Source organism: Rutidosis leptorrhynchoides, chromosome 8, assembly GCF_046630445.1.
Source record: "Rutidosis leptorrhynchoides isolate AG116_Rl617_1_P2 chromosome 8, CSIRO_AGI_Rlap_v1, whole genome shotgun sequence".
NCBI lineage: Eukaryota > Viridiplantae > Streptophyta > Magnoliopsida > Asterales > Asteraceae > Rutidosis > Rutidosis leptorrhynchoides.
Window position 1 is genome coordinate 358,527,822 of NC_092340.1, and position 16,955 is coordinate 358,544,776.

At 32.5% G+C, this 16,955-nt stretch overlaps 1 protein-coding gene across 1 annotated transcript; it reads left to right on the plus strand.

Annotated features, from left to right (window-relative positions):
* The first annotated feature begins 9,918 nt into the window (after positions 1 to 9,918).
* LOC139864662 (ATP-dependent DNA helicase Q-like 5) lies at positions 9,919 to 15,094 on the plus strand. The gene is made up of 20 exons (XM_071853238.1): positions 9,919 to 10,001; positions 10,125 to 11,238; positions 11,325 to 11,378; positions 11,489 to 11,601; positions 11,716 to 11,928; positions 12,018 to 12,096; positions 12,185 to 12,238; positions 12,358 to 12,432; positions 12,524 to 12,577; positions 12,666 to 12,710; positions 12,987 to 13,081; positions 13,191 to 13,320; positions 13,401 to 13,499; positions 13,597 to 13,652; positions 13,790 to 13,892; positions 13,991 to 14,119; positions 14,239 to 14,411; positions 14,637 to 14,661; positions 14,775 to 14,890; positions 15,007 to 15,094. Exons 1-20 carry the CDS (start codon positions 9,919 to 9,921, stop codon positions 15,092 to 15,094), a joined length of 2,898 nt encoding a protein of 965 aa, XP_071709339.1.
* The last annotated feature ends 1,861 nt before the right edge of the window (positions 15,095 to 16,955 follow it).

The window sequence follows — 16,955 nt, forward strand, 5'->3', positions numbered from 1 at the left end:
ATTTCGAAGTACTAAAGCATCCGGTACTTTGGATGGGGCTTGTTGGGCCCGATAGATCTATCTTTAGGATTCGCGTCAATTAAGGTGTCTGTTCCCTAATTCTTAGATTACCAGACTTAATAAAAAGGGGCATATTCGATTTCGATAATTCAACCATAGAATGTAGTTTCACGTACTTGTGTCTATTTTGTAAATCATTTATAAAACCTGCATGTATTCTCATCCCAAAAATATTAGATTTTAAAAGTGGGACTATAACTCACTTTCACAGATTTTTACTTCGTCGGGAAGTAAGACTTGGCCACTGGTTGATTCACGAACCTATAACAATATATACATATATATCAAAGTATGTTTAAAATATATTTACAACACTTTTAATATATTTTGATGTTTTAAGTTTATTAAGTCAGCTGTCCTCGTTAGTAACCTACAACTAGTTGTCCACAGTTAGATGTACAGAAATAAATCGATAAATATTATCTTGAATCAATCCACGACCCAGTGTATACGTATCTCAGTATTGATCACAACTCAAACTATATATATTTTGGAATCAACCTCAACCCTGTATAGCTAACTCCAACATTCACATATAGAGTGTCTATGGTTGTTCCGAAATATATATAGATGTGTCGACATGATAGGTCGAAACATTGTATACGTGTCTATGGTATCTCAAGATTACATAATATACAATACAAGTTGATTAAGTTATGGTTGGAATAGATTTGTTACCAATTTTCACGTAGCTAAAATGAGAAAAATTATCCAATCTTGTTTTACCCATAACTTCTTCATTTTAAATCCGTTTTGAGTGAATCAAATTGCTATGGTTTCATATTGAACTCTATTTTATGAATCTAAACAGAAAAAGTAAGGTTTATAGTCAGAAAAATAAGTTACAAGTCATTTTTGTAAAGGTAGTCATTTCAGTCGAAAGAACGACGTCTAGATGACCATTTTAGAAAACATACTTCCACTTTGAGTTTAACCATAATTTTTGGATATAGTTTCATGTTCATAATAAAAATCATTTTCTCATAATAACAACTTTTAAATCAAAGTTTATCATAGTTTTTAATTAACTAACCCAAAACAGCCCGCGGTGTTACTACGACGGCGTAAATCCGGTTTTACGGTGTTTTTCGTGTTTCCAGGTTTTAAATCATTAAGTTAGCATATCATATAGATATAGAACATGTGTTTAGTTGATTTTAAAAGTCAAGTTAGAAGGATTAACTTTTGTTTGCGAACAAGTTTAGAATTAACTAAACTATGTTCTAGTGATTACAAGTTTAAACCTTCGAATAAGATAGCTTTATATGTATGAATCGAATGATGTTATGAACATCATTACTACCTTAAGTTCCTTGGATAAACCTACTGTAAAAGAGAAAAATGGATCTAGCTTCAACGGATCCTTGGATGGCTCGAAGTTCTTGAAGCAGAATCATGACACGAAAACAAGTTCAAGTAAGATCATCACTTGAAATAAGATTGTTATAGTTATAGAAATTAAACCAAAGTTTGAATATGATTATTACCTTGTATTAGAATGATAACCTACTGTAAGAAACAAAGATTTCTTGAGGTTGGATGATCACCTTACAAGATTGGAAGTGAGCTAGCAAACTTGAAAGTATTCTTGATTTTATGTAACTAGAACTTGTAGAATTTATGAAGAACACTTAGAACTTGAAGATAGAACTTGAGAGAGATCAATTAGATGAAGAAAATTGAAGAATGAAAGTGTTTGTAGGTGTTTTTGGTCGTTGGTGTATGGATTAGATATAAAGGATATGTTATTTTGTTTTCATGTAAATAAGTCATGAATGATTACTCATATTTTTGTAATTTTATGAGATATTTCATGCTAGTTTCCAAATGATGGTTCCCACATGTGTTAGGTGACTCACATGGGCTGCTAATAGCTGATCATTGGAGTGTATATACCAATAGCACATACATCTAAAAGCTGTGTATTGTACGAGTACGAATACGGGTGCATACGAGTAGAATTGTTGATGAAACTGAACGAGGATGTAATTGTAAGCATTTTTGTTAAGTAGAAGTATTTTGATAAGTGTATTGAAGTCTTTCAAAAGTGTATAAATACATATTAAAACACTACATGTATATACATTTTAACTGAGTCGTTAAGTCATCGTTAGTCGTTACATGTAAGTGTTGTTTTGAAACCTTTAGGTTAACGATCTTGTTAAATGTTGTTAACCCAATGTTTATAATATCAAATGAGATTTTAAATTATTATATTATCATGATATTATCATGTATGAATATCTCTTAATATGATATATATATACATTAAATGTCTTTACAACGATAATCGCTACATATATGTCTCGTTTAAAAATCATTAAGTTAGTAGTCTTGTTTTTACATATGTAGTTCATTGTTAATATACTTAATGATATGTTTACTTATCATAGTATCATGTTAACTATATATATATATATCCATATATATGTCATCATATAGTTTTTACAAGTTTTAACGTTCGTGAATCACCGGTCAACTTGGATGGTCAATTGTCTATATGAAACATATTTCAATTAATAAAGTCTTAACAAGTTTGATTGCTTAACATGTTGGAAACATTTAATCATGTAAATATCAATCTCAATTAATATATATAAACATGGAAAAGTTCGGGTCACTACAGTTAACATGTGCATAATCATAATAATGATGATGATCATAATAATACAATAATAATACTACTGATAATAATAATGTTAGTCATGATAATACTCATAATTTTTAATTGATAATACTAGTAGTAATAATGATAATGATAATAATATAAATTGTATTAATGTTAATAATAAATTTCATGGCATTAGTATTAGTATTAATAATAAGTGTTCTAAAATAATAATAGCAACAACAACAACAACAACAACAACAACAACAACAACAACAACAACAACAACAACAACAACAACAACAATAATAATAATAATAATAATAATAATAATAATAATAATAATAATAATAATAATAATAATAATAATAAAAAAAAGGGACTACCTCAAAATAAAGGCCTTGGATTCATAAACCTTAGAAGCATTAAAAAAGAAATAAACTTCCCGAGACGGGACTCGAACCCGCGACCTCTCGCTTAACCCCAACACTCCAAATCAATGGTCTGTCAATTGTTTCTGTTTTAAATCACAGCGTAAAACCTTTTAACCCAACAATTCATTCAGCCCAACTGCAAAACATATAGTGATTCATGGCCCAACAACACAAGGGATTCGGCCCAACAGAACCCAAAACACAGCAGTCCACTCGATTAAACTTAGCAGCCCAACATAATGTATATTATAAGGATTAAATCGTGAATAACAACATAGCTGGAAAGTTATACGTGGGGTTTGATTTGCTATTTGGAACTTCGACAGAAACAAGTGGATTAGGTGTGTGTCGGCCGAATTATTAATCATCCTAGCATCGTTAACCTCATTTATAATCATCATCATCAATTTACTTCCTGATCATCTCATCGTCATCGTTAAACGTATCATTATCAATATCCTTAACATACTCTAACCCTAAACATCATCATCATACATGTATAATATTATCATCTTCATCGTACATCTCGTCTATTATTCATCATCACCATCATCTAGTTATCGCCTCCATCATCATCATAATTGCTATCACCGTCGTTGTTATCATCTTTACAAAATTATCATCGTATCATTAGCAGTTAAATGGAATTCGATGGTTTTGATTCTTGGAGTTTGAAATCGAGTATAAACAGGTAGAATAGCAGAAGCAAACGACTATAGGTGTTGGTTTGTGGAACTTGTTCTCGGACAGACAGGAAACAAGAAAGAAAAAAAATGGTTTTGGTGTTGGGTTTATCGAAACAGAATTGGATTAAAGCAATTGCAGCAGTAGTATCTAAAGTGGGTTGTAAATGGTTTTGATAGTTGGACTGTCAAACAGAAGCATGCAGTAGCCGTAATAGTGATGAGCATTAGTTAGGAAGATGGGTTATATGATAGTGGTTTATGGTGGTTTTATGAAGGAAGAACAAGAACTAACTTGGGTTTTTTTTTATTGGTTGTCTTCACTGTTCGTAGAAACAGAAAATACTTGTACAACCCATTTGTTGAGTTGTCTTTGAGGTGAACCGTAAATAGAAAAGAAATAGTATTAATGATCGATGATAGTATGCGGTTTGGTGATGTTTAACGAAGGAAATGGAAGGGACGAATATTAGTTGCAGGTTAGTAGTTGTAAGTGGGTCTTGATGATTGTTGTGCCGAAACATAATCGTGAACGTATGCAGCAGCAGTTTTGCGATGGTGTGTTTGTTAGGGTTTCGAACAAGGTTTGTAGAGAGAGTGATAAAGAGATATGGAGGATGGTTGTCAAAAATGGAAGTGGGTTTGAGGTGATGGAGAGTGGTGAAGGCCGAAGGTTGTGAAGATGGTGGATTGGTGGAACCATGGTAGTTGTTATGCTCATGGGTGTCGGTTGTAAATGAGTTTTAATAGTGATGCTTCGGTTTTGAGTTTTGAAAAACAAAAATATGACGAGCAGAGGAAACAAGTTTGTTTTCCTACCTTTTTCTTTTGATTTTCGAATGGCAGTGTATAACTATATTGTACAATGAATGATTGATATGAAAACAGAAATTGATCGAACGTTGTATTGTAGTGCAGATGGGTGACGATAGAAGATCAAGCATGTACCATAGAATAAAGAAAAAAATTAAAAGGAGAAAGGGATTGTTACCAAATTCGTACCAATTGTGGACTTAACTTCAATAATCGGATATAATAAGTACCAATCAGTTACAGTTTGATTAGGATAGAAATCTGAATTTGATTCCAAGTTTTGTACCAATGATTTTGTTAATATTAATAATTAATAATAATAATAATAATTGAAATAACAATAGTCAAAATAATCAAAAATAATACTAATAATAAGAATGATATCATTATTAACAATATTTAATAATAACAAAAATGATAATTTTTGGAAACTATAATAATAATACTCTTAATATTATCATATAATTATATTTGCATTTATTAATAGGAACCATATATTTTTATTCTTCTAACTAATACTTAATTATTCTGTTTATTATTTTACATCTTTACTTTAAGTGATTAAAGTATATTTCATAACTCAAAATATTATATATATATATATATATATATATATATATATATATATATATATATATATATATATATATATATCTAAATTTATTTATTTACATATTCATTTACACAATATAGTTCGTGAATCGTCGAGGATGGTCAAAGGTCATATGTATACATGAACACAGTTCAAAGTTTTTGAGACTCAATATTACAGATTTTTGCTTATCGTGTCGGAAACATATAAAGATTAAAGTTTAAATTTGGTCGGAAATTTCCGGGTCATCACAATTATAGCTTAATTCTTGAAGTAATTTTTGATGAAGATGATGATTACCTACTGGAAAAATTCGTTCATAAGCGTGTGTGTGTGTGTGTGTGTGTTGAGAGAGAATTAGAAAGAGAATTGGAAGTGAAATGGAGTGAATGATGAGTGGTAAGTGGTGAGTGGGGTTAAAAGGAGTTCTAGTTAGTTGATTAGTTCATGGTAGAAGTTAAAATTATTAGTCATACATGACATAATCAAGAGTGGAATCTCATGCTAGTTCCTATTGGTATATACCCACAGTAAGTACGTCTAGAAACTGTGTATAATACGGGTATGAATACGACTAGAATTCTTGATGAAAAAAGAATGGGAATGTAACTGTACCCATTTTCGTTAAGTATTAGTGTTTTGATATATGTCTTGAAGTCTTCCAAAAGTATATTAATACATCTAAATACACTACATGTATATACATTTTAACTGAGTCGTTAAGTCATCGTTAGTCGTTACATGTAAGTGTTGTTTTGAAACCTTTAAGTTAACAATCCCATTTAATGTTGTTAACCCATTGTTTATTATATCTAATGAGATGTTAAATTATTATCTTATCATGATATTATGATATATTAATATATCTTAATATGATATATATACATTTAAATGTCGTTACAACGATAATCGTTTCATATATGTCTCGTTTCGAAATCCTTAAGTTAGTAGTCTTGTTTTTATGTATATAACTCATTGTTAATATACTTATGGAGATACTCACTTATCATAATTTCATGTTAACTATATGTATATCCATATATATATATCGTCATGTCATTTTTACAAGTTTTAACGTTCATGAATCGCCGGTCAACTTGGGTGGTCAATTGTCTACATGAAACTCATTTCAAATAATCAAGTCTTAACAAGTCTGATTGCTTAACATGTTGGAAACATTTAATCATGTAAAAATCAATTTCATTTAATATATATAAACATGGAAAAGTTCGGGTCACTACAACAACTTTTTCCCGACATTCATCACAGGTTTAGTAATACCAATGTCTGCCTCTATCCACGTAAGCAATTACTCCTTTACATGTAAAATGTGCAAAGACAGAACATTAGCCGCTGTAATCTGATATAAGCACTGTAAATATAAGTGTCCTAGTTAAAAGGGAAAAAGAAGCAACTATATAACGCTCAACAAACGGCAAAAACAGAAACATGAAATCATAAAAAATAGACTTACCAGTATTAACTGTTGATTCGAAACTTAAGATGAACCAAAATCGGATGACACTATATTATTTACCCTCGAAGAAGGATCAAATACATTAACATTAGCAGACATCATCTCAGAAGATTGAGCCACTTGATTATGGTTACGATATCGTATCATGTTTCTAATCGCAGCCCGCCTAGAAGAGATAAATGGCTCGTTGACATTGTCATTATTACCTGAAACACTCCCCACTCGACAATCTATAACTATACCAGGTCTCCGCTGTCGTTTTCTACTTGCCAATAAATTACAACAACCTAATACAACATGGTAAGGTACATTTAACTTATAATACCACAACATAAACACAGGCTACAAACCCCAAAACCGACCCTCAAACATTCGCATGTGTGAGCAAATTTTCGCATGTATGATCAAATTTCCACGTAAACTTAACAACACGAAACCTATGGCTAAAATAAGTCTACTTAACAACAAAAAATGAATATTTAAACAACATTCAAGAGAAAATAGACTAATAAACTTAAAAACTTACCAAAAAAGTGTACAACACGTAACACCTAAAATCATTGATCATTGATGAACAATACATAAGTAACAAAAACATTAAATGAACATATGTAAGAACGAAAACATTAAACAACATTATGCAACAACAATGACAAAAAAAGAAGAAAACATTACCTACGAATCATCGTCAAAGTAGCGCTGAAAACAAACTACCTGAAATAAAAACGATGACCATTAAACGATGATCCAAACTCTAAAAGCTTTAAAAAAAAATGAGTCAAAATAAAATCTGTTTTAACAACATGCAAGCATTTAAAAAAAAAAAGAAAATCTAAATAAATAAAATTACCTGAACTTGTAACAATTGACGATTGCGAAAATAGAAAATCAGCTGAAAAAGAAAATAATGAAGAGAATAAAAACAGTTAAAAAAGAGTCACACATACAACAACAACAACAACAAAATCCAATACCACATAAGTGGTGTATGGGAGAAGTGGGATGTAGACAATCCTTCCCCTATCTGATAAAACTCATATTTCAATAACATCATCTTCCGGATTTTCATAAAAAGAGTCACACAACCAACAATGAAAAAAAATGCAGAAAATAAATCCTCACATAGAAGCAACACATTAAACATAAGCATGTAGGATTATATAAAATTTTACAGCAAGAAACACATGGATGGAAAAATCACGTGAAAAATGTACACTGAAACATACAAATAGAACTCGTGCAACGATTTTTTTTTTTTGGGTATAATACAACACCACACATACGTGTCTAATATACATATTAGCGAAAACTCGCGGAGGTTTATTAATAACAAAATTAACACACATACGAAGACAAATCGAAGATAAACAAAAATAAGAATCACATAAGGTTGACGTATTGTAACATACCATCATATTTTCAACAACAGAGAGAACTATAGAATCACATATAATTACCCATATAATCAAAAGGAAACGTAAAAGTTACTGTTCATATTGTCACTAATTTCGGGTATTAGTTTGTATTTTTTTTAACAAAATTTTTTAAGCTACATATAAATTGTAGTTTATGATATTTACAAAGGTTCGTTTGGCATGGGTTGTTTCCCTGACCGTGCTCATTACTTCCAACCCGGGTTGGTTTATATCAATATACACATTATGAATACGATATCATTATAACAATCTAAAGAAGATATCAACAATAATGAAGATATTCTGATACAAATAACCATTACCTTGACATCAATTATGTATTTGATCCGAGAAATTACATCATCAGAATCTTATTCTGTTATGGGTTCATTAGAGCATCGAATTTCCTGCAAAGTAAAATTAAATATTTTATTCCACAACAACCTCAAGCAAAATATGCAACAGCTACAATTAAACGGTGTTTTTAAAAGAACAAAAAAATAGTTGTTCATTCAAGCATTCTCAGAGACACATTGTGTGCTAGATAAAATTGGTATTCATCAAAGAAACCCTACAATTAGAACCCATCTTACAAAATACACAGACAATACCAAACCCAAAATTAAACAATCAATCATTATCAGAAAATAGAATAATACACCAAAATAAATTGTGAAACCGTAAAGCAAGGCACTATATACACATCACCATGTACAAACGACGTATGTGTTTCCTGGCACGATAATCGACTGAAAATCTGGCTTTTACAACCATTTCAATCGAAGCAAGAAAACCATCAATAAACCTCCGATTAAGTGCAAAATCGATGAATGTGCAACCTATCAAACATTAATCAAACGAACTCAGCAAAAAAAAGAAAAAAAATAGACAATCGGAGCAGAGCGTACCGTCATTCTTCCAAAGCAAGTAACTGCAAATTGTGATGTAATCGATTAGTTAACCCTAACAGAAATCGGACGGAAGCACGCCAGTGCATCAACCATCGATGATGAAAAATAAGCAGACCCTAAATAGCGATGAGGGAAGGTGATAGCAATAGAGACAGCGGTGCAAACGGTGGCGGTGGAGATGATGGTTAGTGGCGATGGAGACCACAGTTGCGATGGAGACAGCAATGGTTGGTGGCGATGGAGAAGTTTCTGATGGGAGTAGGTAGGAGTAACTAAATAGGATGGGTGTGAAATTACGAACTTACCCTTTTTGAATAAAAAAATGATCTTACTGTTTAGGAACAGTAGCAGACATTTGCTCAATTGTAATAAGTATAATATTTGATTAAAGTTATATAAATGAACCGAGTTTTAAATGTGTTTTAATTGGTTTAACTTTAATCAAACATATTATATTATATAATACACATAAAAATATATAAAGTTAAATCTGAAAACTAAAACCTTAAAAGTTATTAGTAAACACTTTGAATTTTCTAAGACATAAGTTGATCCAAATTATAATTAAACTAAAAGTTAGTTGTAGATAAAAAAAGAAATGAAAATTAGTTATTTGGTCCGTGATGAATTATGCTATCCAACGACATTTTGAATAGCGGTCTTCCAAGGAAATTCTAAAGACACTCGCTAACATTGGAGGCGTTGAAGGAAGCTCCAAAGAAGCCCCCAATGACTGGCCGATGTGAATGGTGTAACTGTATAATAATAAAGTACTACATTACTACAGTACGGAGTAACAAATTTGCTCATATTTTCTCCAACTCAAATGGAGGCGGGCACTGTTGTTATACAACTCAAAAGAGGCGGGAAAATAATCCCCAAAATATATTAGTCACTTTTCATTTTTTTCAGGCGCCGTTTGCCGATGAATTACTCCGATTCAGATTCCGACGGTTCTCACATTTCGTCGACACCGCCACGTCAGCCATACCAACCCCCTCCACCTCCGCCAAATCAACCGCCACCACCTCATACTCTTCCTGATTTTAATCTCAAAAACCCTAAATCCAAACCCAGTAACTCTTATTCACGCCCACTTTTAAAACTCAAACCATCTACAAAGAGAACAAGACCACCACCACCAGAACCACGTCATACTCTTCCTGATTTTAATTTCAAAAACCCTAAATTGAAACCCGGTAACGCCTTTTCACGCCCAATTTTAAAAACTAAACCATCTACAAAGAGAACTAAACCACCACCCCCAAAATTTGAACCTCGAGTCGATGGATCCGACCCGTTTGAATCTCCTGTTCCATCTACTACCAGTAGTTCTGATATTAACCTCCCGTTTCAAATCCGGCGGCTTTCGGGTCGTGATTCGATCGAATTTGTTGGTCCTGCTGAGACTCTTGTAGCTGGTAGGTCATGCCTATCTAAAGCGTTTTCGAAGATGTGTAAACCTTGCTTGAATCTCGAATCAACTGAAGACCGAATTGATCATAGTTTAGCTGCAAAAGTTGTTGATGTTAATGTGAACGCTAATTCTGCTGATTCGGAGCAGATGAAGGACTGTGATCGTGTAAATGTTGTAAATGAAACCCTAGGTGGTACTAATTTGGGGAAAGTTATGAGGAAAAATCTGAATTTAATCGGAAGTTCGGTTTTGCCTACGGTGCAGGCGACTAAGCCGAAACCTGTAAATGAAGGGAACTTTGTGAGGTTGAATATTAACGGTCACGGGGGACGAAAGAAGTTCGCGTATAAAGTTAGAAAAAGGAATCAAAATGCGTATACCGGAAACCGAAAGAGTTATAAGAGAAGTAAAAGGAAGTTGAAAACTGGCGGTGAAGGAGAAGAGGAACGGAGCTTATGTGAGGAAGAAAGTTTGCGTTTTGAAGAGAACGAAAATGCGGATACGAGACTTGATTTCGAAGTGATCGAGCAGGCTGTATCAGATGTTAGACGGGATCCGTGTGACGAGAATTTGGTTAAGTTGTTGAAGCTTACTCACGGGTATGATTCGTTTAGAGACGGGCAATTGGAAGCCATTAAGTTTATACTTGATGGGAAATCGAGTATGGTAATTTTGCCAACTGGAGCTGGGAAGTCACTTTGTTATCAGTTGCCTGCTATTGTTTTGCAGGGGATGACACTTGTTATTAGCCCGTTGGTTGCGCTTATGTTCGATCAACTTAAACAGTTACCACCTGTGATCCCTGGTGGTTTGTTATGTAGCAGTCAGGTATTATGAATCTGCTTGTATGTTTGTACATTGTGCTTTCTCATTTGTACTCAGATGTTTGGTTTTTGTGTTGGCTTTTGGTTTAGACACTAGAAGAGAGTTCGGAAACACTTAGACGAGTTCAAGAAGGAGCCTTGAAGGTAGAAACATTAAAAGTTGAAATCTTTTTATCATATACGGAATACAATGTTGTTTCAATTGCATATTTTGGGTAAAGTTACATAATTTATTAATTAAAATCGTGTTTCAGGTTCTTTTTGTTTCTCCTGAGAGATTACTAAATGCAGAATTTACATCTATATTTTCTGCAAATTCACTCATTTCGCTTGTTGTGATTGATGAAGCCCATTGTATATCTGAATGGTGAGTTGACAAATGTGCTTATTCTATCAGACATTCAAGATTAGGCTTTACTTTATGTTTGCATTAATGCTATTATCATTATAATTCATCAGTGTAATTCAAATTAATTGACAGGTCACATAACTTTCGACCTTCTTATATGAGACTTAGAGCATCATTACTTCGTTCTAGTCTCGGAGTTGAGTGTATTCTTGCAATGACTGCAACTGCAACAACCAAAACTATGAATGATGTCATGTGTTCCCTTGAGATTCCTCACACTAATCTTATTCAGACAGAACAAATCAGGGACAACCTGCAGCTGTCTGTATCATTAAGTGGACATAGGCAAGTAAAAACATGTTTAGGCTTATGCTTTTGCATCATGTTCATAGTCTTAAATCATCTCGATGATCCTAATTTGTCAATGAATTTAGGATGAAGGATTTGATGTCGTTACTCAAAGCACCACCTTACACAGACGTTAAAAGCATTATAATTTACTGCAAATATCAGGTTTGCAACATGTTTACCACCTAAAATTAAATGCTATGCAATGCTTACAATACAATCTTTCAATCTTACACTACAATTTTGATTGCAGTCAGAAACCGATATGATTAGTAAGTTTTTAGGTGATAGCAATATTCGGGCAAAGGTTAGTATTATCTGATTTTTTTTTTTACTAGGAATGATCACATGACAATCGTTTAATGCTTGTGACTAACATTAGTTTTTTATGCTATGAACAACTTTTTTTTTTTTTTTTTTAATTAGAGTTACCATGGTGGGATCCCTGCTAAAGATCGAAGGCGCGCACAAGAGTTGTTTTGCTCAAACAAGATACGAGTGGTATAGACATCTTTCAGTTTTTTTTATGTGTATAAAGTTTGACTATATCCAGATACAATATTCTTATATACTTTTTTTTTTTTTTTTAAAGATCGTTGCAACTGTGGCATTTGGTATGGGGCTTGATAAAAGTGACGTTGGAGCTGTGAGTTTAAATCTTTAGCATGCACAATTCACTATATACTAAAATCACATTACAATGCTGAAGCTTCCATTTTGTGTATCTATTACAGGTAATTCACTACAGTTTACCAGAAAGCTTGGAAGAGTATGTTCAGGTTCGTATAACTATTCCTTATAGGTGTCAATTTTAACCCTATACTTATCGACATGTTAATTTGGGCTGTGCTGTATCTCAAATGGGTCAAATAAGTATATAGCTAAAACAGGGACAAATTTTATTCGATCTAAGAGTCAAACCGTTAGAGAATTGTTCAAAGTATATTTTTTATGCATACAACCTCTTAAATCTTCTTTATATATAAGTTAAAGTATTTTAATAAGTGTTTTTGTAATGATATATTTCTACAAAAGTTTCAAACTTAAATGTGTAGGAAATCGGGCGTGCTGGACGTGATGGGCGTTTATCTTATTGTCATCTATTTTTTGATGACACAACATACTTTAAGCTCAGAAGTCTGATGTACAGGTACCTAGTTGCAGTTCATGTTCAACAATGTTAATTAAATTATTATTATTATCATTATTATTTTATAAAATAGATTAAACACTTAAACTTCACCATACATGTTTCTCAGTGAGGGGTTGGATCAATACACGGTTAATAAGTTTTTGTCTCAAATTTTTATCGGGAGTTCACTTTCACAAGGAAGGATCTGCTCACTAGTCAAAGAATCTGCGTCTCGAAAATTTGACATGAAAGAAGAGGTTTCTTTCTTTTTGAGCCATTTTTGCATTTGATTCAAAATACCTGAAAAAATACTATGGAACTAATACAACTGTTTCAGGTGATTCTGACTATCTTAACTCGTTTGGAGTTAGCTGAAGTTCAATACTTGCGTTTACTTCCCCAATCAAATGTAACTTGCGTGTTAAATTTTCATATGGTAAGTTCTACCCAACTGTGAATTCGTACTTTGTACCTTGAATTGAATTGTTAATTAGTACTTGATTAATGGTTCATTGTAATTTCAATATATGCAGACCTCCCCTGCGTTACTTGCTGCGAAAGATACTGTGATTGCAGCAATATTGAACAAGTAAGTGAGTGAGTATGCCCTCTGCTAGAAGTGTTGACTAAGTTTGACTATATTTGACTGTTGACCGGCTAATCCATTTTGCCACTTTAGTATATCAAGTATGCATTCTGTATCAATAATTGAATTGTGATTTCCAGGTCCGAAATCAAGGATGGGCAATATGTATTTGACATTCCAAATGTAGCATGCAGCATTGGAATTCAACCTTTTAATGTAACTAATCAATTGCAGATTCTCAAGGTTTGCATCTGCATATCGTTATTACTTTGGTTCATTCAACTTTTTAATGAATTTTTTGGTTAATGTTTACCTTCCTTACATCATTTCCTATTCAATAGTCAAAGGGGGAAATTACATACGAATTGAAGGATCCAGCTTATTGTTACATGATTGTAAATTTTCCAAAAGATATATGTTCTTTGGCAGCAGATTTGGCTAAATGGTTATCTGAGGTTGAGAGTTGCAAGGTAAATTTTTTCTTACTCATATAGCATTGTCTCTTCTATATCTTCTCGTCTTGTTAGTTTTTTTTATTGTTTGTATATTAAATAATTACTCATGTCTTGCAAACTATTATTTGACACAGGTGCGCAAAGTAGACGCAATGTATAATGCTGCACTCTTTGCAGTTAAAACATGTGATAAAAAGAATGGTTGCATCGACTCCCAACACACAACATGCTTGCAGAAGAAGATATTGGATTACTTTAATGCAGATAATGACAATGATAATATCGCTAATAAGATGGATCAAACCAGGTTTAAAAAATCTTGGAACTTTATTTGACATAGTTTTAATGTGTAATGATTTTTTTAAAATCTTGATAGCTAAAACTAGAAAACCTTCTTATACATTGAGTTAATAATGTTCATTTGGTGGTCTACCCTGCATATGTGATGTGAATATTTATAAATTTTCATGGGTTATTCTTTTGTCATTGTTAATTATACGGATTACTAACATCAAGATTTATTTATCTGCAGTCGGTTTTTGAGAGCAGATATCAAGGTAACTTGTTTCACAAGTCTCGGTCTTTACAAATTATTTATTTAATTTTTAATTTTTTTAAAGCGAAACTGAGAATGTTGTTTGATTTTGGTGTATGATAATTGGTGTTTTAGGTTTTTCTTCAAAGCAACTCCCATACGAAGTTTTCCCCTCGAGCTATTGCTAGGATAATGCATGGTATAGCCAGTCCTGCATTTCCTTCTTCCACTTGGTCCAGAACTCATTTCTGGTAAGCTTGAGATATAAGACAACCCAAATTGACCCTCGTAAACATGTTAATGGGTTGAAATTTCCACCTTGAATGTAAGTGAGGTTCCTACACTAATTGAGGGAGGATTGTTGTAGGGGAAGGTACATACAAACAAACTTTGATGTCATCATGGAAGCAGCAAAAGCAGAGTTAATGGATTCTGCAGGAAAATATGGACTGTAGATGCTTTGCTTTCTTCATGACAGGTAACAGTGTTTTTTTACAATATATCTTTTATTTTTATTTTTGTATTAATATTAAATTTCAATATTTGAGTAATCATGCAACAATTCTGACTTTTTGATTCAAAGTTGGCAAAAGCGACATGGTTTTACGCCTTTACTTATAACTGGCTGTCCATTACAGACCAAAAGTCTTTCTTATACAATACAAGTACCTAATAAAACACCTACTTTGTGCACCTTGTTCGTTTATGCAAAAAAATGTGATCTTATTGGAGAACAATGTCAATGGTATATCTGTAACAAAAGTCAGTCAGATAGATATTACATTTGAGTTTAAACCTGTTGTCTTTTTAGAACATTAAATATTACTAATATTGCAATATTTTTGGTACTTTGGAGGGTTTTCATCTAGTTCTGATATTAAATATTTCAATGTTATGATTACTAAAAACAAGTTAATGGTATTGATCTACGAGTGATGTTGACTTTTGGGTGTTTAGTGGCCATTAGGAGGATTAGTAGGAGGTTAAGCATGTTGTCTTCTTTAAACATCAATAATTTTGCGCTATATAAAAAGGTTTACCAATTATCGTATTTTGTAGAATCACATGAAATTTAAAAAAAAAAAAAAGTGAAAAAAAATCTCTATTTGCAACTTGGACAAGAAAAAAAGTCAAGAAATCATAAGAAGCTAAACAAGAGATGAGCAGCTGTACTATAATCTATCTATGCTTATGAGTAAAACAAATACCCCTTTTCCCTAATAGCCTGAATAGGGAAAAACTTGTTTACTATAATCCATGCTCTAAGCGTCTAAGTAATTTGATTAGCTTTGTATTTGTATAACCTAAAGTTTACACTTGATTTAACAGGTTTAAATTCTGCTAACCCGGGGACCAATTCATGTGTGCACAGTTTTTGGCGCAGTGGATGGTATTAGGTAACAATGGCTTTCAAAACATTGCACATTGTGATCATTCATGCACCCTGTGTGTTTGGCTCTTTGTTTTTGTTGTTTACTGAATCTGGGTTTTATCCATCCACATTCACATTGTTGTCTACTACCTTTATTATTAGCTAGAATTCAGGTACTAGAAACACATTTAGATAGCTGCCATTTCTTTGAGTTCCCTCATTCACTAGGCCAAATTTATTCAAAAGGTTTATTCTGGCGGAGAAACCCTGACTCCGTGTGACTATGTCACCCATACCGCCCACCCCGCTAGGGCTAAGTAAGCCGTGTAAATACCCAATAGGAAGTTGCAGGCCGAGAATTGAACCTGCACCTATCTGTATTCAATAAGGCCCTCCTGTGGGCCCTGAGATCATAAGCGACGGGTACCACTGGCATACAAATATATGTTGTTTTTTATATATTGTTTTGGACTTATTCAATAATTTATATTTTTGAATTTTGAATGTCAAGTATAAATCTTTATGTTCGCGTATATGTCATAATGTGTTACTACTACTGTTTATACTAAAGATTATTTACTCCATATTTACATATTTATCTTTTCCTTTTACGCATGGAAGTTTATTTTTTTACTGAAAAAACAGGACATATAAAAGATAGACCATCCAAAGCTAAAACAAAATAATACAAACCGGAACCAATACGCCAAGTCTAGAAGCACCATTTCACATCACTATTCACTATACACAATGATACACATGGAAGTTTAATAATGATACATCATTCTATAATCATAATACGGATTAATACATAATTGGGTCAGTTTTTGGAAGTTGGTTCAAGGGCGTTTCTGTCAATTGTTTTCTCTAAATTAACAGGGAGAGTATTAAACAATTAACTTAAAATGAAATTTGAAGTATGAGCATATAATATACAACTAATA